Here is a 27,555-nt window from a genome sequence, read left to right on the forward strand (position 1 = left end):
CGGCCAGCCACGCGCCCGCACCCCACCCGGCCAGTTCCCCACAACGGCATACCCCCGTCTCGACCCCCCCCCACTCGCTCCAGCTCCTCCTTGACCTTAGCAGCAGCAACTCGATCCCCCCCCCCCGGCTTGGACCCATCCTAGCTGGTTTACTCCCCCCATTGCACTTCCGCAAGTCAGCTGACTCCTGCTGACCCCGGCCACTCCCGCCTCCCCTTCGACTCCTCCCATTGTGTGGCACACCCTCCTCTCCCGCTCCCCATCCACAGGCTCTCCCCCTCCCCCCTCCGTTCTAAGCGCGGGAAACAATCCTCGCTTCCCCGCCCCGGCCCCCCCCCCCCCCCCCCCCGCAGTCTTCGGCGCAGGAAAAAAGCCCGCGCTCTCCACCTACCAGGCCACGCCACCAACCAAAACAGTGCCCAACCCGCCCCATCCACCCTCCCCAACCTGAAAGAGAAAAACGCAGAGAAAAAGAAACCCAAAACAATGCAAAGGCCCCCCCCGCCCCCCCCAACCAAAAATAGGCATAACATATCCACCGCAGTCCCCAATCGCCCATCCCGACCCTCAGTCTGTGTCCAGCTTCTCGGCCTGAACAAAGGCCCACGCCTCCTCCGGAGACTCAAATTAATGGTGCCGGTCCTTGTAGGTGACCCACAGTCGCGCCGGCTGCAACATGCCAAACTTCACCCCCTTCCTGTGCAGCACCGCCTTCGCTCGATTGTACCCGGCCCTTCTCTTCGCCACCGCCGCACTCCAGTCCTGATATATCCGAACCTCCGCGTTCTCCCACCTACTGCTCCTCTCCTTCTTGGCCCACCTGAGCACACACTCCCGATCGACGAACCGATGGAACCGCACCAGCACCGCCCGCGGAGGCTCATTAGCCTTGGGCCTCTTCGCCAACACTCTATGGGCCCCTTCCAGCTCCAGGGGCCCCTGGAAGGACCCTGCTCCCATCAGCGAGTCCAACATGGTGACCACATAGGCCTCCACGTCCGGCCCCTCCAGCCCCTCCGGGAGGCCCGGAATCCGCAGATTCTTCCGCCTCGACCGATTCTCCATCTCCTCGAACCGCTCCTGCCATTTCTTGTAGAGCGCCTTGTGCGCCTCCACCTTTACCGCCAGGCCTAAGATCTCGTCCTCATTGTCAGAGATCTTTTGTTGAGCCTCTTGGATCGCCACCCCCTGGGCTGTCTGTGTCTCCAGCAGCTTATTAATAGAAGCCTTCATCGGCTCTAGCAGGTCCGTTTTAATCTCTCTGAGGCAGCGCTGGATACCCTCCTGTTGCTCCTCCGCCCACTGCCTCCACGCTGCCTGGTCTCTGCCCGCCGCCATTTTGTCCTTCCCTCCCTTCTTCTGGTCCACCACCACCTTTTTTGTCCCCCCGCTCCTAGTTAAAGCCATATACTGATGGGGTACTATTATTAACTCCTTCCCACACCGGGAAACATCAAAAAAGTGCCCTTGGGGGCCCTGAAAAGAGCCCAAAAGTCCGTTTTTGCGGGAGCCGCCGAATGTGCGACTTAGCTCCGCATATCCGCAACCAGAACTCTCGAGAGGGAATCCTTTAGGCAGTGTTCGCTTCACCAATCTGCCCCAAAATGTCTGTGGAAACTCCTGAAAAAGGTCTAAGTGTCCGTTCCAGACGGGAGCTGCCGAATGCGCGACCTACTCCTCCATGGCCGCCACCGGAAGCCTCGTCCCCGCTTCTTCAGTGGCCTTGGTGAACTCTTTTCACAGTTGTTCCCTCTGCTGCTAGAATTCACCTTTGATACAGGCCCTCAGGTCAGCTTGCAGCCTCTAAGCTTGCCCTTCTCCCGCCTGCATGCTGGAAGAGGCCAAATCTTTCACTGTTTCTGCCGGGTCTGGTAACCAAGAGACATACCATTCCTGGGGGACACTGTCGGGGGAATGTTGCAGCCTTCTTCCCACACCGGGAAATGTCAAACAAATTCCGTGGGGGCCCTGTAACGAGCCCAAAAGTCCGTTCCAAGCAGGAGCTACCGAATATGCGACCTAGCTCTGCATAGCCGCACCCGGAAGTCCAATTGATGTACCATCAATGACGACAGACGAGAGTCGGAAGAGTAAACTGTGCCTTTAATCAGCTAAAAGACACCTGCTGGCAGCCGGTCCCAGAATGAGGGCAGGGCTGGAGGTTAGCTACCTTTATACTTGAGCCCGAGGGGGGGGGAGCCAGCAGGGACAAACCCAGACATGTAACAAACAGTAAGTACCATAAGTAAGAACAGTATGTCCAATATAATACCACACTCCCACAGTCCAATGATGTGCAGGTTAGGTGGATTGGCCATGTTAAATTGCCCTTAGTGTCCATAGGTTAGGTGGGGTTACTGGGTTACGGGGACAGGGTGGAGGTGTGGGCTTAAGTTGGGTGCTCTTTCCGAAGGACGGTGTAGACTCCTTATGCACTGTAAATTCTATGATTCTATGACTACTACATACTAGGAACAGTAGAAAACAGTCCACCATATAAATAAGACTACACCAATTAGACACGAAGCAGCAGGCAATGTGGCGGCCAATCTGCGCACAGCAAATGTGATAATGGCCGGATAATCAGGTTTTTTCTGATGTCAATTGTGTGATAAATATTGGCCAGGACACTGAGGAGAGCTCCCATGCTCTTCTTTCAATAGTGCCATGGGATCTTTGAAGTTCAGCTGAGAGAGTCTCAGTTCAACATCTCATCCGGTAAACAGCATCTCCGACAGTACAGCGCCCCCTCAGGACTGGAGTTCTGTGCTCAAACCCCAAGGGTGGGCCTCAAATCTACAGAAGTGTGAGTGCTGCCTACTGAGTCACACCTTGCCCCTTCGAACGCTTTTGAAGTGTGAGCTGCATTTTATCGATGCAGTTGAATTTGCAGGAGGAGGCCACATTTGCAAAATTCAACGTTCAAAAGGTGAAATCCAGCAAATGAGCAGGTAAACCACGTGTGAGAGCTTGGCCTACCTTTAAGGCCCCGCAGATCTCCACCGTGTCTGCCTCCGCCACCACCCTAATCCTGAAGTTTCGAGTCTGCAGCAGTTCTTTTAAAACCTTGCCGTGTGCAATGTTTGCAGCTCCTATTCAAGAGAAGAGGTCAGGCAAAGTTCAGTCAAAAGGATAAACACAGCCGGGCCCACGTCACTCTATAGTTTACATATCATGGGGTACGTTTATTCAATATGAATATAAGTCAGAGGACAGCATGGTCGGGCCTGCTCCGCCATTCAATATGTTCATGGCTGATTTTCTGCGTCAGTTCCACTTTTCTGTCCGCTCCCCGTATCTCTTGATTTCCTGAGACACCTGTCTATCTCAGTCTGAAATATGGTCAACAATGAAGCATCCACAACCCTCTGGGGTAGGGAATTCCAAAGATTCACAACTCTTTGAGTGAAGAGATTTCTCCTCATCTCAATCCAAAATGGCCGATCTCCTATCCTGAGACTGTGACCCCCGTGTTGTAGATTCCCCAGCCAGGGGGAAACAATCTCTCAGTATCCACCCTGTCAAATCCCAGCCAGGGGGAAACAATCTCTCAGTATCCACCCTGTCAAACCCCAGCCAGGGGGAAACAATCTCTCAGTATCCACCCTGTCAAACCCCAGCCAGGGGGAAACAATCTCTCAGTATCCACCCTGTCAAATCCCAGCCAGGGGGAAACAATCTCTCATTATCCACCCTGTCAAACCCCAGCCAGGGGGAAACAATCTCTCAGTATCCACCCTGTCAAACCCCAGCCAGGGGGAAACAATCTCTCAGTATCCACCCTGTCAATCCCCAGCGAGGGGGGAAACAATCTCTCAGTATCCACCCTGTCAAACCCCAGCCAGGGGGAAACAATCTCTCAGTATCCACCCTGTCAAATCCCAGCCAGGGGGAAACAATCTCTCCGTATCCACCCTGTCAATCCCCAGCGAGGGGGGAAACAATCTCTCAGTATCCACCCTGTCAAACCCCAGCCAGGGGGAAACAAACTCTCAGTATCCACCCTGTCAAACCCCAGCCAGGGGAAAACAATCTCTCAGTATCCACCCTGTCAAACCCCAGCCAGGGGGAAACAATCTCTCAGTATCCACCCTGTCAAACCCCAGCCAGGGGGAAACAATCTCTCAGTATCCACCCTGTCAAACCCCAGCCAGGGGGAAACAATCTCTCAGTATCCATCCTGTCAAACCCCAGCCAGGGGGAAACAATCTCTCAGTATCCACCCTGTCAAACCCCAGTCTGGGAGAAACAATCTCTCAGTATCCACCCTGTCAAACCCCAGCCAGGGGGAAACAATCTCTCAGTATCCACCCTGTCAAACCCCAGCCAGGGGGAAACAATCTCTCAGTATCCACCCTGTCAAACCCCAGTCAGTGGGAAACAATCTCTCAGTATCCACCCTGTCAAACCCCAGCCAGGGGGAAACAATCTCTCAGTATCCACCCTGTCAAACCCCAGCCAGGGGGAAACAATCTCTCAGTATCCACCCTGTCAAACCCCAGCCAGGGGGAAACAATCTCTCAGTATCCACCCTGTCAAACCCCAGCCAGGGGGAAACAATCTCTCCGTATCCACCCTGTCAAACCCCAGCCAGGGGGAAACAATCTCTCAGTATCCACCCTGTCAAACCCCAGCCATGGGGAAACAATCTCTCAGTATCCACCCTGTCAAACCCCAGCCAGGGGGAACAATCTCTCAGTATCCACCCTGTCAAACACCAGCCAGGGGGAAACAATCTCTCAGTATCCACCCTGTCAAACCCCAGCCAGGGGGAAACAATCTCTCAGTATCCACCGTGTCAAACCCCAGCCAGGGGGAAACAATCTCTCAGTATCCACCCTGTCAAACCCCAGCCAGGGGGAAACAATCTCTCAGTATCCACCCTGTCAAACCCCAGCCCGGGGAAACAATCTCTCAGTATCCACCTTGTCAAACCCCAGCCGGGGGGAAACAATCTCTCAGTATCTACCCTGTCAAACCCCAGCCAGGGGAAACAATCTCTCAGTATCCACCCTGTCAAACCCCAGCCAGGGATAAACAATCTCTCAGTATCCACCCTGTCAAACCCCAGCTAGGGATAAACAATCTCACCGTATCCACCCTGTCAAACCCCAGCCCGGGGGAAACAATCTCTCAGTATCCACCCTGTCAAACCCCAGCCAGGGGGAAACAATCTCTCAGTATCCATCCTGTCAAACCCCAGCCAGGGGGAAACAATCTCTCAGTATCCACCCTGTCAAACCCCAGCCAGGGGGAAACAATCTCTCCGTATCCACCCTGTCAAACCCCAGCCAGGGGGAAACAATCTCTCAGTATCCACCCTGTCAACCCCAGCCAGGGGGAAACAATCTCTCAGTATCCACCCTGTCAAACCCCAGCCAGGGGGAAACAATCTCTCAGTATCCACCCTGTCAAACCCCAGCCAGGGGGAAACAATCTCTCAGTATCCACCCTGTCAAACCCCAGCCAGGGGAAAACAATCTCTCAGTATCCACCCTGTCAAACCCCAGCCAGCGGGAAACAATCTCTCAGTATCCACCCTGTCAAACCCCAGCCAGGGGGAAACAATCTCTCAGTATCCACCCTGTCAAACCCCAGCCAGGGGGAAACAATATCTCAGTATCCACCCTGTCAAACCCCAGCCAGGGGAAACAATCTCTCAGTATCCACCCTGTCAAACCCCAGCCAGGGATAAACAATCTCTCAGTATCCACCCTGTCAAACCCCAGCTAGGGATAAACAATCTCTCCGTATCCACCCTGTCAAACCCCAGCCCGGGGAAACAATCTCTCAGTATCCACCCTGTCAAACCCCAGCCAGGGGGAAACAATCTCTCAGTATCCACCCTGTCAAACCCCAGCCAGGGGGAAACAATCTCTCAGTATCCACCCTGTCAAACCCCAGCCAGGGGGAAACAATCTCTCCGTATCCACCCTGTCAAACCCCAGCCAGGGGGAAACAATCTCTCAGTATCCACCCTGTAAAACCCCAGCCAGGGGGAAACAATCTCTCAGTATCCACCCTGTCAAACCCCAGCCAGGGGGAAACAATCTCTCAGTATCCACCCTGTCAAACCCCAGCCAGGGGGAAACAATCTCTCAGTATCCACCCTGTAAAACCCCAGCCAGGGGGAAACAATCTCTCAGTATCCACCCTGTCAAACCCCAGCCAGGGGGAAACAATATCTCAGTATCCACCCTGTCAAACCCCAGCCAGAGGAAACAATGTCTCAGTATCCACCCTGTCAAACCCCAGCCAGGGGGAAACAATCTCTCAGTATCCACCTTGTCAAACCCAGCCAGGGGGAAACAATCTCTCAGTATCCACCCTGTCAAACCCCAGCCAGGGGGAAACAATCTCTCAGTATCCACCCAGTCAAACCCCAACCAGGGGGAAACAATCTCTCAGTATCCACCCTGTCAAACCCCAGTCAGGGGGAAACAATCTCTCAGTATCCACCCTGTCAAACCCCAGCCAGGGGGAAACAATCTCTCAGTATCCACCTTGTCAAACCCAGCCAGGGAGAAACAATCTCTCAGTATCCACCCTGTCAAACCCCAGCCAGGGGGAAACAATCTCTCAGTATCCACCCTGTCAAACCCCAGCCAGGGGGAAACAATCTCTCAGTATCCACCCTGTCAAACCCCAGCCAGGGGGAAACAATCTCTCAGTATCCACCCTGTCAAACCCCAGCCAGGGGGAAACAATCTCTCAGTATCCACCCTGTCAAACCCCAGCCAGGGGGAAACAATCTCTCAGTATCCACCCTGTCAAACCCCAGCCAGGGGGAAACAATCTCTCAGTATCCACCCTATCAAAGCCCAGCCAGGGGGAAACAATCTCTCCGTATCCACCCTGTCAAACCCCAGTCAGGGGGAAACAATCTCTCCGTATCCACCCTGACAAACCCCAGCCAGGGGGAAACAATCTCTCCGTATCCACCCTGACAAACCTCTTCAGAATTTTAAGACATAACATCGTAAACCACAGGAGCAGATAGAGGTTTAATGTCACATGTTCTTTGTCACAGCGAGTGGTCAACACATGGACTGGATAGGACAGTGGATAACCAATCATTCAACAGACAACTGGGAGAAATGAAGGGGCAACTGTGGGACATTCTGGATGGTTGAGCTAAGATAGGTCCAAGGCCGAGGACAGATAGTGTTTGGGTGGCAGACCCCTTTGGGGCCAGCAGTGGCCCACCATTTTGTATCACTGCTATGCTCTGTCCCGATGTGCACAGCGCGCCCCTTGATCGAGTAGTAAATGACGGCGAGACATTACCAATGGTGGACTCGCAGAATTTCTCAGCCGCTACTTCACTGGCCAGATTGGCTCCCATCAACACACTAACTTCAATCCCGAGCATTTCCCGGATTATGTCGGAGATCAGCTTCAGACCATCCAGTCCAACATCAACACCCTGCAGCAAATAACATTAAAGAGCTTGATTTTACTATTCTATTTGCAGAATCCAATGCAAATATGAAACTGAAGGAAGCATTGAAGCCCACAATTACTATACGGTACTTAAAAAATATATGTATATTCATTCTTGGGATGTGGGCGTCGCTGGCTCGGTCAGCATTTATTGCCCATCCCTAATTGCCCCTCGAGAAGGTGGTGGTGAGCTGCCTTCTTGAACCGCTGCAGTCCATGTGGTGTAGGTACATCCACAGTGCTGTTAGGGAGGGAGTTCCAGGATTTTGACCCAGCGACAGTGAAGGAACGGCCGATATATTTCCAAGTCAGGATGGTGAGTGACTCGGAGGGGAACCTCCAGGTGGTGGGGCTCCCAGGTATCTGCTGCTCTTGTCCTTCTAGATGATAGCGGTCGCGGGTTTGGAAGGTGCTGCCTAAGTTCCTGGGAAACAGAAATGGACGGGGGTTGTGGGGGCAGACGAAAGAGAATGGTGGGGAGGAGGGGGAGAGAGTGCAGGAAGGGAGAGGGGAAAGAAAATCATATGATTGCAGGATCACACTCTACCTTTATAAGAGAGACTCCAATGGTGGAAGGCTTGATGTGACCTTTCAACTCATCACAGGTCCGTCTGATGAACTGGTGAGGCACGACAAATACTAAGATACCGGCATCTCTTGCTGCATCCAGTAGGTCAGGCACTGCAACCTAAAAAGATTGAATAACAAACATCAGCGAAGAGAAGTAACACCCCAGGGTGGGCAAATACAGACAGAACTGACAGAATCCAGGAGTCGCTTCATTGGGGCATTGTCTGAATGTGACAAAAATGCTCCAGTCGTCTTTGACAAAGAGTCACCCAGACTCGAAACGTTCGCTCCCTTCTCTCTCCACAGAGGCTGTCAGACCTGCTGAGATTGTCCAGTATCGTCTGTTTTTGTTTCAGACTCCAGCATCCGCAGTCATTTGCTTTTGTCTACTTTACCCAGCTATGCTAGTCGCAACTGAATGGAGCCTTTTCAGGATTTCATGGGAATTTTTTAAGCGTATCCTAGTGAGCTCTGCTGACTTGCGCCACCGACAGATATAGACATTGAGAAAAGGTCCTTCAGGGAATCAAACCTGTCCTTCCCACAGGCCGCATTGAGACCAGGAGCAAGAGTAGGCCTATAGGCCTTCGAGCCTGTTTCTTCAAGGTTTTCTCCTGGAAGCCAGTCACGTGCTTTGGGAGATTTATCTGGAGGCTTCCAATGCTAGCCAATGACAAAATGAAAATAAGCACTGGGAACAATGGATTATCGTTCACCTGTCCAGCTCAATGTTCTAGTCTGGATTCAAACTCAAAACTTGACTTCAGTCTACAGTCACCTGGACTGGGAGAGCAGCCTGTTTTTGTAGGGGAGGTACGAGGTTTTGTTAATGGGCATTTTGAATTGTGTGTGGCGGGCGTGACCAAGCTCCTGCCCAATTCCAAAGTGTTTACATGTTGACAGGTTGTCAGCTACAGCGGTCCCAGCATTATTTGATTCTGGTTCTTCCCTCTCTGCTTCACTCCATTGCATCTTCTCTATGACTCCCCTTTCTACAGCAGAGTTTTAATCTTGGCAAAGATTTCCCTTGAACACTTCATCCTGTCTGCTCCATTTCCTGTGCTCTTGCCCTCTGTCTTCGCTTTACCACAACAAATTCCCATTCATCTTCAACCGTACCCATTCACTCGCTCACCTTCCACGATCGTTGGCACCTAGGGAGCCTTATAAGCCCACAACCCCTTCCCTCGCTGCTACCCACAGACACCTTTCCTTCAGGAGAAATGGGGACAATGTTGACAAGATTGGCACAATCCATCGTACAGCATTTCCCATCATCCCCAGAACGAACAACTTGCATTTCTACAATGCTTTTGACCATTCCAAGGGGCTTCACACGAGAGATTATCAAGCAAAATTTGACAACGAACCATATAAGGAGATATTAAAATAGGTGACCAAAAGCTAGGGGAGACGGTGGCATAGTGGTATTGTCACTGGACTATTAATCCACATTCTCCTCGTGTCTGCGTGGGTTTCACCCCCACAACCCAAAGATGTGCAGGGTAGGTGGATTGGCCACGCTAAATTGCCCCTGAATTGGAAAAAAATTATTGTGTATCCTAAGTTTAAAACAAAAGAATTACGACAATGCAGAAGGAGGCCATTCGGCCCCCTTGAGTCTGCACCGACCCTCCGAAAGAGCACCTTACCTAGGCCCACTCTCCCGCCCTATCCCTGAAACCCAGTAACTCCACCCAACCTGCAGATCTTTCAAACTGTGGGAGGAAACCGGAGCAAACCGACGCAGACACGGGGAGAACGTGCAGACTCCGCACAGTCACCCAAGGCCGGAATGGAACCCAGGACCCTGGAGCTATGAGGCAGCAGTGCTAACCACTGTGCCGCCCTCAGTATTTGGCCAGCAATGTTTGAGATGAGCTGCAGTTTATGGAGGATGGAAGATGGGAGGCCAACCAGGAGAGCATTGGAATAGTTGCGTTTTGAAGCTCCAAAGGCATTGGATGAAAGTTTGAGCAACAGATGGACTGAGGCAGGGGTGAATGCGGACAATGTTTTACGGCAGTGGAAGTCAGTGGTGTTGGGCATGGCGCGAACGTATGGTCGGAAGTTCCACTCAGGGTCAAAAGGATGCTGAGGTTATGAACAAACTGTTCACTGGACCCGAGAGTCATTCTTTGGGCTTTCTCAACCCCAGGGAGTGTCCAAGCCTTGACTCCATGGTTATTACCAGGCCCCAAGCCTTGATAACATGCCCAGACAACCCAATATTATTTGTCCATTTGAATTTTACAAATTCTAATTCAGGATTTGTGAAAGTTTACAAAGGGCTGTTCGGAACACATGGAGCAGTAAGTGGATAAACCATCGGCTCTGGTAGTGGGGCAGCACGGCAGCGCAGTGGTTAGCACTGTGGCTTCACAGCTCCAGGTTCGATTCCCCGCTGGGTCACTGTCTGTGCGGAGTCTGAACGTCCTCCCCGTGTCTGCGTGGGTTTCCTCCGGGTGCTCCGGTTTCCTCCCACAGTCCAAAGATGTGCAGCTTAGGTGGATTGGCCATGATAAATTGCCCTTAGTGTCCAAAAAAAGGATGGGTGGGGTTACTCAGTTATGGGGATAGGGTGGAGGCGTGGGCTTAAGTGGAGTGCTCTTTCCAAGGGCTGGTGCAGACGCAATGGGCCGAATGGCCTCCTTCTGCACTGTAAAACTATGATTCTATGAGGTGAAGGCTAATAAAAGTATGTTAATTCATGCCATGAAACAATTCTAAATGGCCTTCCAGGCTCCATAAGGGACACCAAAGTATTCTCAATATATGGTAGCACAGTGGTTAGCACTGTTTCTTCACAGCGCCAGGGTCCCAGGTTCGATTCCCGGCTTGAGTCACTGTCTGTGCGGAGTCTGCACGTTCTCCCCGTGTCTGCGTGGGTTTCCTTCGGGTGCTCCGGTTTCCTCCCACAAATCCCGAGAGACGTGCTTGTTAGGTGAATTGGACATTCTGAATTCTCCCTCTGTGACCCGAACAGGCGCCGGAATGTGGCGACTAGGGGATTTTCACAGTAACTTCATTGCCTACTTGTGACACTAATAATCAATATTATTATTATCATTAGTGTCACAAGTAGGCTGACATTAACACTGCAATGAAATTACTGTGAAAATCCCCAATCGCCACATTCCGGCGCCTGTTCGGGTCACAGAGGGAGAATTCAGAATGTCCAATTCACCAAACAGCACGTCTTTCGGGACTTGTGGGAGGAAACCGGAGCACCCGGAGGAAACCCACGCAGACACGGGGAGAACGTGCAGACTCCGCACAGACAGTGACCCAGCGGGGAATCGAACCTGGGACCCTGGAGCTGTGAAGCAACAGTGCTAACCACTGTGCTACCGTGTGAGAGAGAGAGAGAAAAAATACACCCGAGATCCTCTCCGAAATGGTTGTATTCTCTCTCTCTCTCTCTCTCTCTCTCTCTCTCTCGAGCTAAAGTTGAACAGCACTCACCACATTGGCTGGCAGCATATATCCAGGCAGGTACTTCACATTCTCGTGGTCTGTGTTTATAATTTCTGTTAGCTTCCTGCCGCTTACCATCTCTTCAAACACCCACATGCTAACGGTCCTGTCAAATCGCTCACTTTTGGCCACATTCTCTCCAATAATTTTTCCGATGACCGATCCCCTGTGGGGAAGGGGAGAAAAAAAAACCTCAAATTTATGGAAGAAGAAATAACGTGCATTTATACCGCACCTCCAGGACGTCCCAAAGTGCTTTAGGGCTAAGGAAGTGCTTCCAAAGTGTAGTCACTGTTGTTGTAATTTATAGCATAGCAAGATCCCAACAGCAATGAAATAAATAAGCTGATCACCTGTTTTTAGTGATGTTGATTGAGGGTAGACATGAGGTACATCACCAGGACAATTACCCCGTTATTTAGGCTGGTGCCATGGGGTCTTTCACATCCAAACAAAAGGACGATCAGGGCCTCAGCTTCAGCCTCAACCAAAGGTCAGTACCTCTGACAGTGCAGTACTGGGTGTTCGCCTGGATTACATCACCTGAACCCATCAGCCTGTGATTCAGAAGCGAGTGTGCTATGCACTGCAGACCCCTTCGGACTGCGCTAACACAGTTCAGTTCTCTGAAATGTCCATCCCTCATCAGACAACCAGCAAAAAACTGTGGAATCTCTTGGAAGTGACACTCGGCGTTGACCAGTCAGTTTGACAGAAGAATAAGTCCAGTTTTATTGAGGCTACTGGAGACCTTGTGGTGCAGTGAGTAGCGTCCCCGCCTCTGAGCCTTTTCAGAGAGTCGTGAACACCGCCCAGTCCATCACACGAACCTCCCTCCCATCCATTGACTCCATCTACACCTCCCGCTGCCTGGGGAAAGCGGGCAGCATAATCAAAGACCCCTCCCACCCAGCTTACTCACTCTTCCAACTTCTTCCATCGGGCAGGAGATACAGAAGTCTGAGAACACGCACGAACAGACTCGAAAACAGCTTCTTCCCCGCTGTTACCAGACTCCTAAATGACCCTCTTATGGACTGACCTCATTAACACTACACCCTGTATGCTTCATCCGATGCCAGTGCTTTTGTAGTTACATTGTGGACCTTGTGTTGCCCTATTATGTATTTTCTTTTTATTTTATTTTCTTTTCATGTACTAAATGATCTGTTTGAGCTGCTTGCAGAAAAATATTTTCACTGTACCTCGGGACACGTGACAATAAACAAATCCAAATCCACAGAAGCTGCGGGTTCGAATCCCACCCCAGGACTTGATGGCCGAGGAAGGTGTGTCCATAACGCAGCCAAACAGATTGTGTATCAACCTGTAAATCCCTCCAAACACCCCAATGGCTGGCGGTAAGAGCGGGAGAGACTCCTGGTCACCCGGCTTGATGTGGAGTGGCCCCCCTCAAGATATAAGCCTCCGACAATAGACTAGTGACCTGTTCCGGGAGTTACTCGCGAGGGTAACAGACAGAAGTCTTCCTTAGTGCAACCACTAGTGTGTGGGAAGGGAATTGGAATAGAGTCGCTGATTCTCTCTCCAGATGCTGCCTGACCTGCGTTCTCTGATTTTATTTCAGATTTCTCATATTTGCAGTATTTTGCCTATTTGTATTGACTGACTCTTTGAGTTGGGTAAGGGTATTCAAGGTTACAGGAGCAAGGTGGGTGGATGGAGTTAAGATACAGATCAGGCATGATGTATTCTAACCGAATGGCCTCCTCCTGTTCCTTTGTCACCGACGATATATTTCATAATTAGAAGCTTTGCTCGGTGGATTCAAGGCCGGACATGGCGCAAAGAGATCAGGAAAAGTCATAGGTTCGAGGCTGAGTAGGCACGTTGATAAGGGTGAGACGAAGATGGCTGGAGGATGTTCGTGTGGAGTACAAACACCAGTGTGTAAGTACTTTTAAATAATATACCCTCTAAGTACAACTTGTGGTGCCAGTCTGTCCCTTGGTACCTGAAAGTGGCATTTACTGTGGGGCAGCATCAACCAATGCCCTCTGCCCCGACTCTGCTGTTGGGCAAAGGTGAATGGTACATGTTGCATGATGCCTCAAGTGGCACAAATTGTGGGGACAGACACAATTGCAAACACTGGGCGTGAGTGCATCTCACCGTGTTGGAGTAACATTCCTATTGTGGCATCTCGGTATATACACACAATGCAATGTACCTCAGCCACCTCCTGTCACAGTTTCACATTTCCCTCTTTTGTCCGCTGTGGTTGTCCTGGGGAATACCATTGACCAGAAGGTGAACTGGACCAGCCATATAATGTAGCCATATACTGTGGCTACATAACCAGCCAGAAGCTGGGAATTCTGCCACGAGTAACTCACCTCCTGACCCCCCAAAGCCTGTCTACCATCTATAAGGCACAAGTCAGGAGTGTGATGGAATACTCTCCACTTGCCTGGATGAGTGCAGCTCCAACAACACTCAAGAAACTCAACACCATCCAGGAGAAAGCAGCTCCCTTGATGGGCATCCCATCCACAAACATTCACTCCCGCCACCACCGGCGCACAGTGGCAGCCGTGTGTACCATCTACAAGATGCGCTGCAGCATCTCACCAAGGCTCCTTAGGCAGCATCTTCCAAATCCATGACCACTACCATCTAGAAGGACAAGAGCAGCAGATACCTGGGAACCCCATCACCTGGAGGTTCCCCTCCGAGTCACTCACCATCCTGACTTGGAAATATATCGGCCGTTCCTTCACGGTCGCTGGGGCAACATCCTGGAACTCCCTCCCTAACAGCACTGTGGGTGTACCTACACCACAGGGACTGCAGCGGTTCAAGAAGGCAGCTCACCACCACCTTCTCAAGGGGCAATTAGGGATGGGCAACAAATGCTGGCCTAGCCAGCAATACCCATAATCCCGTAAATGAATTTTTAAAAACCATTCCCATGCCATTAGTGAGAAACATCCTTTAAAATGTACCTGGACGAGTACTTGGCATTCCATAACATTCAATGCCAAGTGCTGGTAAATGAGATTAGGTAGGTCGTCGGGTGTTTTTCACGTGTTGGCGCACGCGTTGGGCCGAAGCGCTTCTTCTGCAGTGTATTATTCTGCGATGTGACAGATAAGCTATTTACCACAGAACAGAATTTAGTTGGTCATTCCACACAGGGCAACACCCCAGCTCTTCAGCTCTTAATGACTGCAAGGAACTGGTTTTAACGGAGAGTCCCAAAGACCCTGAAAGGCGAACATGGTTTTGATTTCATCAGGCTTTCGCCCAGAACTAGATAAAGTTACACCATTTTTTTGAAGCAGGCCTTGCTCCATTTTGATCAACCGAATTTTCAAACCAAACAATTTAAACGTTTGTTCGTCTGAATTGTCTAAATTAAGTCTAATAGACAAAGAAGCCACATCTGCAAATTGATCGCCGACTGTAACTGCCAATAGGAAACCAAATTGAAAAATCGTTAAGCTCCTGGGCAATTTTTATGACATGGGGTGAATCAGCAAGTTCTCCGTCAAGTAGGAAAAAGGATTATGAACCAACCAAAGCATTAAAACCAATTAGTCCTTCCTTCTATATTACCGTCATATCACCTTGTTAAGTGCCCTGGCTTTCTAAACATTGGCTGAGGGTTAATGTTCCTCGCCGTGGCAACCCCAGGGAGTGGAAGGATGTAGCAGGTTACAGAGGGATATAGATAAGCTGCAGAGCTGGGCTGAGAGGTGGCAAATGGAGTTTAATGTAGAGAAGTGTGAGGTGATTCACTTTGGAAGGAATAACAGGAATGCGGAATATTTGGCTAATGGTAAAGTTCTTGAAAGTGTGGATGAGCAGAGGGATCTAGGTGTCCATGTACATAGATCCCTGAAAGTTGCCACCCAGGTTGATAGGGTTGTGAAGAAGGCCTATGGAGTGTTGGCCTTTATTGGTAGAGGGATTGAGTTCCGGAGTCGGGAGGTCATGTTGCAGCTGTACAGAACTCTGGTACGGCCGCATTTGGAGTATTGTGTACAGTTCTGGTCACCGCATTACAGGAAGGACGTGGAGGCTTTGGAGCGGGTGCAGAGGAGATTTACCAGGATGTTGCCTGGTATGGAGGGAAAATCTTATGAGGAAAGGCTGATGGACTTGAGGTTGTTTTCGTTGGAGAGAAGAAGGTTAAGAGGAGACTTAATAGAGGCATACAAAATGATCAGGGGGTTGGATAGGGTGGACAGTGAGAGCCTTCTCCCGCGGATGGATATGGCTGGCACGAGGGGACATAACTTTAAACTGAGGGCTAATAGATATAGGACAGAGGTCAGAGGTAGGTTCTTTACGCAAAGAGTAGTGAGGCCGTGGAATGCCCTACCTGCTACAGTAGTGAACTCGCCAACATTGAGGGCATTTAAAAGTTTATTGGATAAACATATGGATGATAATGGCATAGTGTAGGTTAGATGGCTTTTGTTTAGGTGCAACATCGCGGGCCGAAGGGCCTGTACTGCGCTGTATTGTTCTATGTTCTATGTTCTATGACCCCCCACCCCCCTCCCTTCACACACTACGCTAAACAATTTACTTGCCTCACTCACCCTGCATCAGTGTGACTCTTGAACCCTGTAAAGGTTCAGAGAACCAGAGAATTCCAACAGTGCGGAAGGAGGCCATTCGGCCCATCGAGTCTGCACCGATCCTCTGAAAGAGCCCACTACCTCGGCCCACTCCTCTGCCCTATCCCCACAACCCCCACCTAACCTGCACACTAAGGGGCAATTTAGCATGGCCAATCCACCTGAGGTTCAGTTCAATCAGAAGGTTCTGGGTTCAAAGTCCCACGCCAGAGACTTGAGGAAAAGACTCGGACGGACACTGGCCTGAGGTAACACTGCACGGTTGGAGGTGCTGTCTTTTGGATGCGATGTTAAACTGAGGCCCTGTTTTGCCCTCTTCGGTGGGTGTAAAAGATTCCATGGCACATAGTTGTCAGAGGTTAAGAAATACACCAAAGAACATAGAACAGTACAGCACAGTACAGGCCCTTCAGCCCACGATGTTGTGCCGACCATTTATCCAAATCTAAGATCAACCTAACCTACACCCCTTCAATTTACTGCTGTCCATGTGCCTGTCCAAGAGTCGCTTAAATGTCCCGAATGACTCTGACTCCACCCCCTCTGCTGGCAGTGCATTCCACACACCCACCACTCTCTGTGTAAAGAACCTCTGACATCTCCCCCATACCTTCCTCCAATCACCTTAAAATTATGTCCCCTCGTGACAGCCATTTCCACCCTGGGGAAAAGTCTCTGGCTATCCACTCTATCCATGCCTCTCATCACCTTGTACACCTCTATCAAGTCACCTCTCTGCCTTCTTCGCTCCAGTGAGAAAAGCCCTAGCTCCCTCAATCTTTCTTCATAAGACATGCCCTCCAGTCCAGGCAGCATCCTGGTAAATCTCCTCTGTACCCTCTCCAAAGCATCCACATCCTTCCTATAATGAGGCGACCAGAACTGGACACAATATTCCGAGTGTGGTCTAACTAGAGTTTTATAAAGCTGCAGCAAAACCTCGCGGCTCTTAAACTCAATCCCCCTGTTAATGAAAGCCAACACACCATACGCCTTCTTAACAATCCTATCAACCTGGGTGGCAACTTTGAGGGATCTATGTTCGTGGACCCCAAGATCCCTCTGTTCCTCCACACTTCCAAGAATCTTACCTTTAACCCTGTATTCAGCATTCAAATTCGACCTTCCAAAATGAATCACTTCACATTTATCAAGGTTGAACTCCATCTGCCACTTCTCAGCCCAGCTCTGCATCCTGTCAATGTCCTGTTGTAACCTGCAACAACCCTCAACACTATCTACAACTCCCCCAACCTTCGTGTCATCGGCAAACTTACTCACCCACCCTTCCACTTCCTCATCCAAGTCATTTAGAAAAACCACAAAGAGCAGAGGTCCCAGAGCAGATCCTTGCGGGACACCACTGGTCACCAACCTCCAGGCGGAATACTTTCCATCCACTACCACTCGCTGTCTTCTTTCGGCCAGCCAATTCTGTATCCAGACAGCCAAATTTCCCTGTATCCCATGCCCCCTAACTTTCTGAATGAGCCTACCATGGGGAACCTTATCAAATGCCTTACTGAAATCCATATACACCACATCCGATCTTCATCAATGTGTCTCGTCACATCCTCAAAGAATTCAATGAGGCTTGTGAGGCATGACCTGCCCCTCACAAAGACATGCTGACTATCGTTAATCAAACTATGTTTTTCTAAATAATCATAAATCCTATCTCTCAGAATCCTTTCCAATATTTTGCTCACCACAGATGTAAGACTGATGGGTCTGTAATTCCCAGGGATTTCCCTATTCCCTTTCTTGAACAGGGGAACAACCTTCGCCTCCCTCCAATCATCCGGTATTACTCCAGTGGAGAGTGAGGACGCAAAGAACATCGCCAACGGCGCAACAATCTCCTCCCTCGCCTCCTGTAGTAACCTTGGGTATATCCCGTCAGGCCCAGGGGACTTATCTATCCTGACGCTTTTCAAAATTTCCAGCACATCCTCCTTCTTAATATCAACCTGTTCGAGTCTATTAACCTGGTTCACACAGTTCTCATGGGCAACAAGGTCCCTCTCTCGTGAACACTGAAGCAAAGTATTCATTTAGGGCCCCCCCCTACCTCCTCAGACTCTAGGCACAAGTTCCCTCCACTATCCCTGATCGGCCCTACTCTCACTCTGATCATCCTCTTATTTCTCACGTAAGTGTAGAATGCCTTGGGGTTTTCCCTAATCCTTCCCGCCAGGGCTTTTTCATGTCCCCTTCTAGCTCTCCTCAGTCCATTTTTGAGTTCCTTCCTGGCTAAAGAAGAAACCCTCTACCACAACACTGGGCAACCTCTGACCCCGGGGGCCACATGCGGCCCACCTGGGTTCTGAGTGGGGCCCACGAGACATTTTGTTGACCGTTACCCACGCGCAGGGTCGCCACATTCCGCTGATTTCTGTCCGTGTAGTTTTTTCCCTCCCGGTGTGACTGAAGTGATTCACACGTAAAGCGAGGACAAGTGAAGTGAGGTGTGTGCTGATTGCTCACAACATTGAGTGTGAGAGGCGTGCGCTCCCTCTGTGTCCAAAGTGGAAATATTTCTATTGTTTTCACCATTTCAAGTTGATGAGAGTTCTATTAATCTATAAATGATGAAGCATTTTCTATAACTCGTTAGGAAATATTCGGCGTGTATTAAATGTATTTAATCTTATTCATGGGGTCACGGTTTGTGAACAATCCTGATTTCAATCTTGCGGCCCTAGGAGGGTCACTTGTGCGGCCTACTCACTGGCCGAGGTTGTCCATCACTGCTCTAACATGTTATGGTGTGTTAAACGTCTGCATTACAAGATTAAAACGTGAAGATGTGAGGGTGGTTGTGGTGTGGGGGGGGGGGTGGGCGGGGGCGGCGGAGAAAAGCCGGTGGATTTTGCAGTGAAATCTTTGATCTAACCTTCCAACAGCGAGGAATAAGCCTGGGAAGATTCATTACCATTCTATTTTTAAACCAAGTGCACGCAGATGGAAGGTGGGTAACAGAAATCCAAAGTACTGTCGGGACTTTGATCTCCGCACATTCTGATTCCAAGTGGAAGGGCAAAAAAAAAAAAAGAGAAAAGGAAAAATACATGGAAAGGTCAGAATTCTCAGCACACACTTCAAGTTGCCACAACGTTTCGACAAAGCCGCCACTTCCCGGGCTTTCTCTGTTGCTTTCGAAAACAAATGCAAAGTAATGGTCAGCAAGGCCCAGCAGCCACAGCTTGAGTTCAACATTCCACAGTCAACCACAGAGGGCAGTGGTCATGGTGTCCAGATTGAGTGCAATTTGGTTTCACAAAGTGATGAATTGGTGCGACTACATTGTCTTTTTTTTAAACAGGAAAGTATCCCTGATTTCCTACCCTCTGCCAAACTATGGGCGCCAACACTCGCATATAGTCCTTCAAATGTCCGCACCTGATGGGACCCCAACCGGGATACTAGTTTTCACGTATAACAAAATGTTAACGGGCATTTTAAGCAATGGGAGGCAGCAGAAAGGTGTCACTCACATACGCACACTGTGGTGTATCTCATTTCTTTCTATGTTTTGCCTTCTCTCCATTCCCCTTTTCATTCCCGATCGAATTAATCACCGCTTGCGTATTGCTGAAAAGAGCCATTTCTGTCGAAGCTTTTCATCTTGCACCCATCAGGACAAATACAAGAATACCAAATTTCAAAGGGAGCAACGGTTCATGCCACCTGAGAAAAGAGTGCTGATTGGCTGGCAGGTCGGCTCTGGTTGGTCGAGGCGTCACCACAGAGAATCCACCAGAGAGCTATTATCTTCAACAAACACATCTGATCTGGGGCGGGATTTTCCGAGCCCCCGCCGGGTCGGAGAATCGCCGGGGGCTGGCGTGAATCCCGCCCCTGCCGGTTGCCGAATTCTCCGGCACCGGATATTCGGCGGGGGGTGGGAATCGCACCGCGCCGGTTGGCGCCCCCCCCCCCCGGCGATTCTCCGGCCCGCGATGGGCCGAAGTCCCGCTGCTGGAATGTCTGTCCCGCCGGCGAGAATCAAACCACCTCTCTTACCGGCGGGACAAGGCGGCGGGCGGGCTCCGGGGGCCTGGGGGAGGGGGGCGCGGGGCGATCTGGCCCCGGGGGGTGCATTTATTGCCCATCCCTGAGGGCATAGATGAATAGATAGGAGCAGGAGGAGGCCTTTTGGCCCTTCGAGCCTGCTCCGCCATTGATCACGATCATGGCTGATCATCCAACTCAATAGCCTAATCCTGCTTTCTCCCCATAACCTTTGATCCCATTCTCCCCAAGTGCTATATCCAGCCGCCTCTTGAATTGGTTGACTTAAGAGTCAACCACATTGTTGTGGGTCTGGAGTCACGTGTAGGCCAGACCGGGTAAGACGGCAGATTTCCTTCCCTAAAGGACATTAGTGAACCAGATGGGTTTTTAAAACAATCGATATGGTCACCTTTGTTTTGGACTTCACTTTTAGATTGACACTGTCGACTGTCAACAGGGCTGCTAAAAAAGATTTGTCATACTTTAAATAGGAGGAATCTTCTTTGCAATGCATCTTCAGGATGCATCAAATGCCGACCCGATCACTGACATTTAAATCACTAAATTGGGAATCTAACGGTTGCCGCTCAGCAAGTACCCGTTTTCCTGCCTCTGAAATATGGGAGAGCAAGATTTTCAAGTGCTCACAGAACAGGGCCAACAGAAGGGGCGTAGGAACAGTGCCCAGGAACAGTACAGAGTGGTTAAAAAAAAGGAGGGGGAGGAGGGCAGAAGGGAATCAAGGAGCAAAAGGAAACAGTGGAAAAGTGGAGCTGAGGGAGATCAGCTGTGGTTGTATCAAATGGCAGAGCAGCTCGAAGGACCTAATGGCCTACTAATAATAATAATCTTTATTATTGTCACAAGTAGGCTTACATTAACACTGCAATGAAGTTACTGTGAGAATCCCCTCGTCGCCACATTCCGGCGCCTGTTCGGGTACACACAGGGAGAATTCAGAATGTCCTATTCACCTAACAAGCACGTCTTTCGGGACTTGTGGGAGGAAACCGGAGCACCCGGAGGAAACCCACGCAGACACGGAGAACGTGCAGACTCCGCACAGACAGTGACCCAAGCCGGGAATTGAACCTGGGACCTTGGAGCTGTGAAGCAACAGTGCTAACCACTGTGCTGCCGTGCTGCCCATTGCTTATGTTCTGCTAAACATGGCATTGATTTTCATTTGGACCCAAAGCTACTGTGGTCACTGTTCAGTACCATTCTTTATTCCAAACAACTTAGTCTCTACATACAGCCAAATTCGCAACACCAAAAAAGACATTGGGCGGGATTCTCCGGTATCGGCGCGATGTCCGCCGACCGGCGCCAGAAACAACGCGAATCAGTCCGGCATCGCGCCACCCCAAAGGTGCGAAAGTCTCCGCATCTTGAGGGGCAGAGCCCTCACCTTGAGGGGCTAGGCCCGCGCCGGACTGAATTCCGCCCCGCCAGCTGGCGGGAAAGGCCTTTGGTGCCCCGCCAGCTGACGCGAAACTGACTTTGCCGGGCGGCGCATGTGCGGGAGCGTCAGCGGCCGCTCACGGCATCCCAGCGCATGCGCAGTGGAGGGGGTCTCTTCCGCCTCCGCCAGAGTGCCCCCACGGCACAGACCCGCCCGCGGATCGGTGGGCCCCGATCGCGGGCCAGGCCACCGTGGGGGCACCCCCCGGGGCCAGATCGCCCCGCGCCCCCCCCCCAGGACCCCGGAGCCCACCCGTGCCGCCGTCCCCCGCTGTCCCAAAGGTGGTTCAATCCACGCCGGCTGGCGTGGGTTGACAGTGGCGGGACTTCAGCCCATTGCGGGCCGGAGAATCGCCGGGGGGGGGGGGGGGGGGGGGGGCGGGGGGGGCCGCCAACCGGCGTGATTCCCGCCCCCGCCAAATATCCGGTGCCGGAGAATTCGGCAACCGGCGGGGGCAGGATTCACGCCATCCCCCGGCGATTCTCCGACCCGGTGGGGGGTCGGAGAATCCCGCCCCTGGACACGGCAAAAATGACATGAAGTTTAGAAGGTTAAAAGGTGATCTGATCGAATTTTGAGGTATTAAGGGAAACGAGTACATAGGTCCTAGGACTAGGAGTCTAAACATTAGAGCCAAGAACTTTCAAACGAGCATACGAATAAGGAGCAGAAGGCCATTCAGCCCCTCGAGCCTGCTCCGCTGTTCAATAAGATCGTGGTTGATCTGATAATCTCAAATCTGCATCCCGCCTACCCACGGTAACCTTTCACCCCCTTGCTTACCAAGAATCTATCCACCTTTGCCTCAAAAATAGTCAAAGATTCTGCTTCCACTGCCTTCTGAGGAAGAAAGTTCCAGAGACTCACCCCCCTCTGAGAGAAAATAATTCTCCTCAGCTCCGTCCGAAATGAGCGACCCCTTGGGCGAAATTCTCCACCAACGGCGCGATGTCCGCCGACTGGCGCCAAAAACGGCGCCAATCAGACGGGCATCGCGCCGGCCCAAAGGTGCGGAATGCTCCGCATCTTTGGGGGCTGCGCCCCAACATTGAGGGGCTAGGCCGGCGCCGGAGGGATTTCCGCCCCGTCAGCTGGCAGAAATGGCGTTTGTTGCCCCGCCAGCTGGCGTGGAAATGCGGCGCATGCGCGGGAGCGTCAGCGGCCACTGTCAGTTTCCCGGCGCATGCGCGGGAGCGTCAGCGGGCGCCGACAGTTTCCCGCGCATGCGCAGTGGGGAGAGTCTCTTCCGCCTCCGCCATGGTGGAGGCCGTAGCGGAGGCGGAAGGGAAAGAGTGCCCCCACGACACAGGCCCGCCCGCGGATCGGTGGGACCCGATCGCGGGCCCGGCCACCGTGGGGGCACCCCCCGGGGCCAGATCGCCCCGCGACCCCCCCGGGATCCCGGAGCCCGCCCGCGCCGCCTGGTCCCGCCGGTAAATACCAGGTTTGATTTACGCCGGCGGGACAGGCAATTTCTGGGCGGGACTTCGGCCCATCCGGGCCGGAGAATTGAGCGGGGGGTCCCGCCAACCGGCGCGGCCCGATTCCCGCCCCCGCCCAATCTCCGGTACCGGAGACTTCGGCGGGGACGGGATTCACGGCGGCCAACGGCCATTCTCCGACCCGGCGGGGGGTCGGAGAATTACGCCCCTTATTTTTAAACAGTGACCCCCTAGTTTTAGATTCTCCCACAAGAGGAAACATCCTCTCCACATCCACCCTGTCAACACCCCTCAGGATCTGACATGTTTTGTTTGTGAAATTAGACTCTTTGATTCACAAGGGGTGGAAGAAGTTTGGAACTTGCTCCCACAAATGGCAATTAATGCTAGACCAATTGTTCATTTTTTAAAAATTAAATTGTTAAAGATATGGGGGCAGCATGGTGGCACAGTGGTTAGCACAGCTGCCTCACAGCGCCAGAGACCCAGGTTCGATTCCCAGCTTGGGTCACTGTCTGTGCGGAGTCTGCACGTTCTCCCCGTGTGTGCGTGGGTTTCCTCCGGGTGCTCCGGTTTCCTCCCACAGTCCAAAGATGGGCAGGTTAGGTGGATTGGCCCGAGGTGGGGTAACAGGGATAGGGTGGGGGATTTGGCCTACGTAGGGTGCTCTTTCAGAGGATTGGTGCCGACTCAATGGGCTGAATGGCCTCCTTCATCACTGTAGGGATTCGCTGATTCTATTCTATGATTCTATGGGGGGGAAACGGGTACATGGGGCGGGATTCTCCGACCCCCCACCGGGTCAGAGAATCGCCGGGGGCTGGCGTGAATCCCGCCCCCGCCGTGTCCCGAATTCTCCACCACCAGAGATTCGGCGGGGGCGGGAATCGCGGCGAGCCCACCCCCGGCGATTCTCCGGCCCGCGATGGGCCGAAGTCCCGCCGCTGCCAACCCTTTAGGATTAAACCACCTACCTTACCGGCGGGAGTAGGCGGCATGGGCGGGCTCCGGGGTCCTGGGGGGAGCCCCCACGGTGGCCTGGCCCGTGATTGGGGCCCATTGATCCGCGGGCGGGCCTGTGCCGTGGGGGCACTCTTTTTCTTCCGCCTTCACCATGGTCTTCACTATGGCAGAGGCGGAAGAGACCCCCTCCCCTGCGCATGCGCGGGGATGCCGTGAGCAGCCGCTGACGCTCCCGCACATGTGTGGACTTACGCAGGCCGGCGAAGTCCTTTCGGCCCTGTCTGGCCTGGCGCCAAAGGCCTTCCACGCCAGCCGGTGGAGCGGAAACCACTCCAGCGCGAGCCTAGCCCCTCGTGGTGAGGGCTTGGCCCCTAAAGGGCGGCCCGACGCCGGAGTGGTTCCCACCGCTCCATCACGCCGGGACCCCCCGCCCCGCTGGGTAGGGGAGAATCCCGCCCAAGGAGTCAGGTCACAGATCAGCCATGATCTCACTGAATAGCAGAACAGGTTTGAGGGGCTAAATAGTCTCTTCCTGCACCTACATATGAAGGGAACTCGCTAAATGGACACAGATTTAAGCTGAGTCACATGTTGGTGCTGACATCACTGTGTAGGAACCACAGGTTTAAGCTAGGGGGAGGGGGGGTGGGGGTACAGGCGGCAGAAGGAGGAGGGGTTGAAGCGGGTCAGGGATATGCTCTCGGATGGGAAATTCGCTGGGTTGGGTGAGCTGCGGGAGAGGTTTGAATACCGAGGTGGGGGGGGGGGGGGGGGGTGAGTTTAGGTACTGGCAGGTGAGGGACTTTGCGCATAACAGGCTACCCATGTTCCCCCACCTACTGGAGTATACGCTGCTGGAGAAACTGCTGCTCCCAGATGAGATGGGGAGGGCAGGATTGGGGACATATACATGTGATTGGGAGAGCAGGGTGAGGTGCTGGTGGAAAGAATCAAGCGGAAATGGGAGGGGGAGTTAGGGAGGGAGATAGGATGGGGCTCTAGTGTGAGGCCATGCAGCGAGTGAACTCAACTTCCTCCTGTGCTAGAATGAGCTTGCTTTGGTTTATTATTTTAATATAAATTTAGAGCACCCAATTATTTCTTTCCAATGAAGGGGCAATTTAGCGTGGCCAATCCACCTGCCCTGCACATCTTTGGGTTGTGGGGGCGAAACCCACGCAGACACGGGGAGAATGTGCAAACTCCACACGGACAGCGACCCAGGGCCGGGATCGAACCTGGGATCTCGACGCCGTGAGGCAGCAGTGCTAACCACTGCGCCACTGTGCTGCCCTTTGATTCAGTTTAAAGTGGTACACATGACCCAGGCTCGGGTGAGTGGGTTCTTCCCGGGGGTAGCGGATGGATGAGAGAAATATGGGCGGGGCCCGGCGAATCACATTCACATATTCTGGGGCTGCGAGACGTTGGAGAGCTTCTGGGAGGCGGTGTTCGGGACCTTATCACGGATAGTGGGGGCTGAGGTGAAGCCGGGCCCCATGGTGGCGATCTTTGGGGTCTCGGAGGTACCGGCGCTGCTGGATTGGATTGGATTGGATTTGTTCATTGTCACGTGTACCGAGGTACAGTGAAAAGTATTTTTCTATGAGCAGCTCAACAGATCATTAAGTACATGAGAAGAAAAGGGAATAAAAGAAAATACATAATAGGGCAACACAACATATACAATGTAACTACATAAGCACTGGCATCGGATGAAGCAGACAGGGTGTAGTGTTAATGAAATCAGTCCATAAGAGGGTCATTTCGGAGTCTGGTGACAGCGGGGAAGAAGCTGTTTTTGAGTCTGTTCGTGCGTGTTCTCAGACTTCTGTATCTCCTGCCCGATGGAAGAAGTTGGAAGAGTGAGTAAGCCGGGTGGGAGGGATCTTTGATTATGCTGCCCGCTTTCCCCTGGCAGCGGGAGATGTAGATGGAGTCAATGGATGGGAGGCAGGTTTGTGTGATGGACTGGGCGGTGTTCACGACTCTCTGAAGTTTCTTGCGGTCCTGGGCCGAGCAGTTGCCATACCAGGCTGTGATGCAGCCCGATCGGATGCTTTCTATGGTCCTGGAGGGGAAGGGGGCCGATTTTGCGGTCTTCGCCCCACCGATTGTCCCACAACAGATGATTTTGAATTGGAGGTTGGACACTCCACCGGGGGCTGAGGCCTGGTTGGAGGACCTGTTCGTGTTTCTCCGGTTGGAAAAGATTAAGTTTGCGTAAAGGGGGTCGGGAGAGGGATTTGAGGTACAGTGAAAGCCTTTCATGACAATGATGTGGAGATGCCGGCGTTGGACTGGGGTGAGCACAGTACGAAGTCTTACAACACCAGGTTAAAGTCCAACAGGTTTGTTTCGATGTCACTAGCTTTCGGAGCGCTGCTCCTTCCTCAGGTGAATGAAGAGGTATGTTCCAGAAACATATATATAGACAAATTCAAAGATGCCAGACAATGCTTGGAATGCGACTATTAGCAGGTGATTAAATCTTTACAGATCCAGAGATGGGGTAACCCCAGGTTAAAGAGGTGTGAATTGTGTCATAAGAACATAAGAACTAGGAGCAGGAGTATGCCATCTGGCCGCTCGAGCCTGCTCCGCCATTCAATGAGATCATGGCTGATCTTTTGTGGACTCAGCTCCACTCTCCGGCCCGTACACCATAACCCTTAATCCCTTTATTCGTCAAAAAACTATCTATCTTTATCTTAAAAATGTTTAAAGAAGGAGCCTCAACTGCTTCACTGGGCAAGGAATAAGTCAAGCCGGGACAGTTGGTAGGATTTTGCAGGCCAGATGGTGGGGGATGAATGTAATGTGACATGAGTCCCAGGTCCCGGTTGAGGCCGCACTCATGTGTGCGGAACCTGGCTATAAGTTTCTGCTCGGTGATTTCATGACAATAGCTGAGGAGCTGTTCGTCGGGGGGTATGGGGGAAAAGGTAGGGGAATAGCAGTAAATCATGATGCGCATTTGGGGAGCTGGTGCAGAGACCATGGGCCAAACGGCCCCCTTCTGCACCGTAACAATTCTGTCGTTTTTAAACCACCCGACACACATCCAGCAGCCAGACTTGCGCAATTCAGTTGGACGCCAGTAACAACAGCATTATGGGAGCAAGAGTTCCGAATTTCCACCATCCGTGGTGTGCAAGACTTTCTTTTTCTGATTTAACCCCTGAATAGCTTAGCTCGAATTATGTTATGTGTTACTCGAATTACTCGCTGTGGAAACTGATGAAAATCTGTCTCAGTGTAACCACTTGGTGCCGGAAGAGAATTGGAATTATTATGGTTAATCACCATTGTGTTCCCTCCAAGGCTCGTAACCTCCCTGAGGGTATGGTGCCAACAACTGAGCACAGTACTGCAGATGGCCTGCAACTTGGAAATATGCCCCAAGAGTTTCCCAGTTTGATTTAAACCATTCAGCGAGTTCCCTTCATATGTAGGTACCTGCTGAGCAGAACAGGCTCGAGGGCCGAATGGCCTCCTTCAGTCTTACGTTTCCCAGACACCGAATGTGCAGCAGTATTCAGCAGCTTCAAAAACATTTTAAAAACTA

At 51.9% G+C, this 27,555-nt stretch overlaps 1 protein-coding gene across 1 annotated transcript in view; it reads right to left on the reverse strand.

Annotated features, from left to right (window-relative positions):
* The window catches only part of LOC140405413 (glycerol-3-phosphate dehydrogenase [NAD(+)], cytoplasmic-like), a 46,142-nt gene that overhangs the window by 18,120 nt on the left and 467 nt on the right, over nucleotides 1–27,555 (reverse strand). Inside the window, exons 2-5 of the mRNA XM_072493784.1 lie at nucleotides 11,479–11,656; nucleotides 7,991–8,131; nucleotides 7,288–7,426; nucleotides 2,980–3,092 (exon numbers count right to left, since the gene is read on the reverse strand). Of these exons, the coding sequence (XP_072349885.1) occupies nucleotides 2,980–3,092; nucleotides 7,288–7,426; nucleotides 7,991–8,131; nucleotides 11,479–11,656 (571 nt within the window). The remainder of the gene's footprint in view (nucleotides 1–2,979; nucleotides 3,093–7,287; nucleotides 7,427–7,990; nucleotides 8,132–11,478; nucleotides 11,657–27,555) is intronic.

Source organism: Scyliorhinus torazame, chromosome X (assembly GCF_047496885.1).
Source record: "Scyliorhinus torazame isolate Kashiwa2021f chromosome X, sScyTor2.1, whole genome shotgun sequence".
Taxonomy (NCBI): Eukaryota; Metazoa; Chordata; class Chondrichthyes; order Carcharhiniformes; family Scyliorhinidae; genus Scyliorhinus; species Scyliorhinus torazame.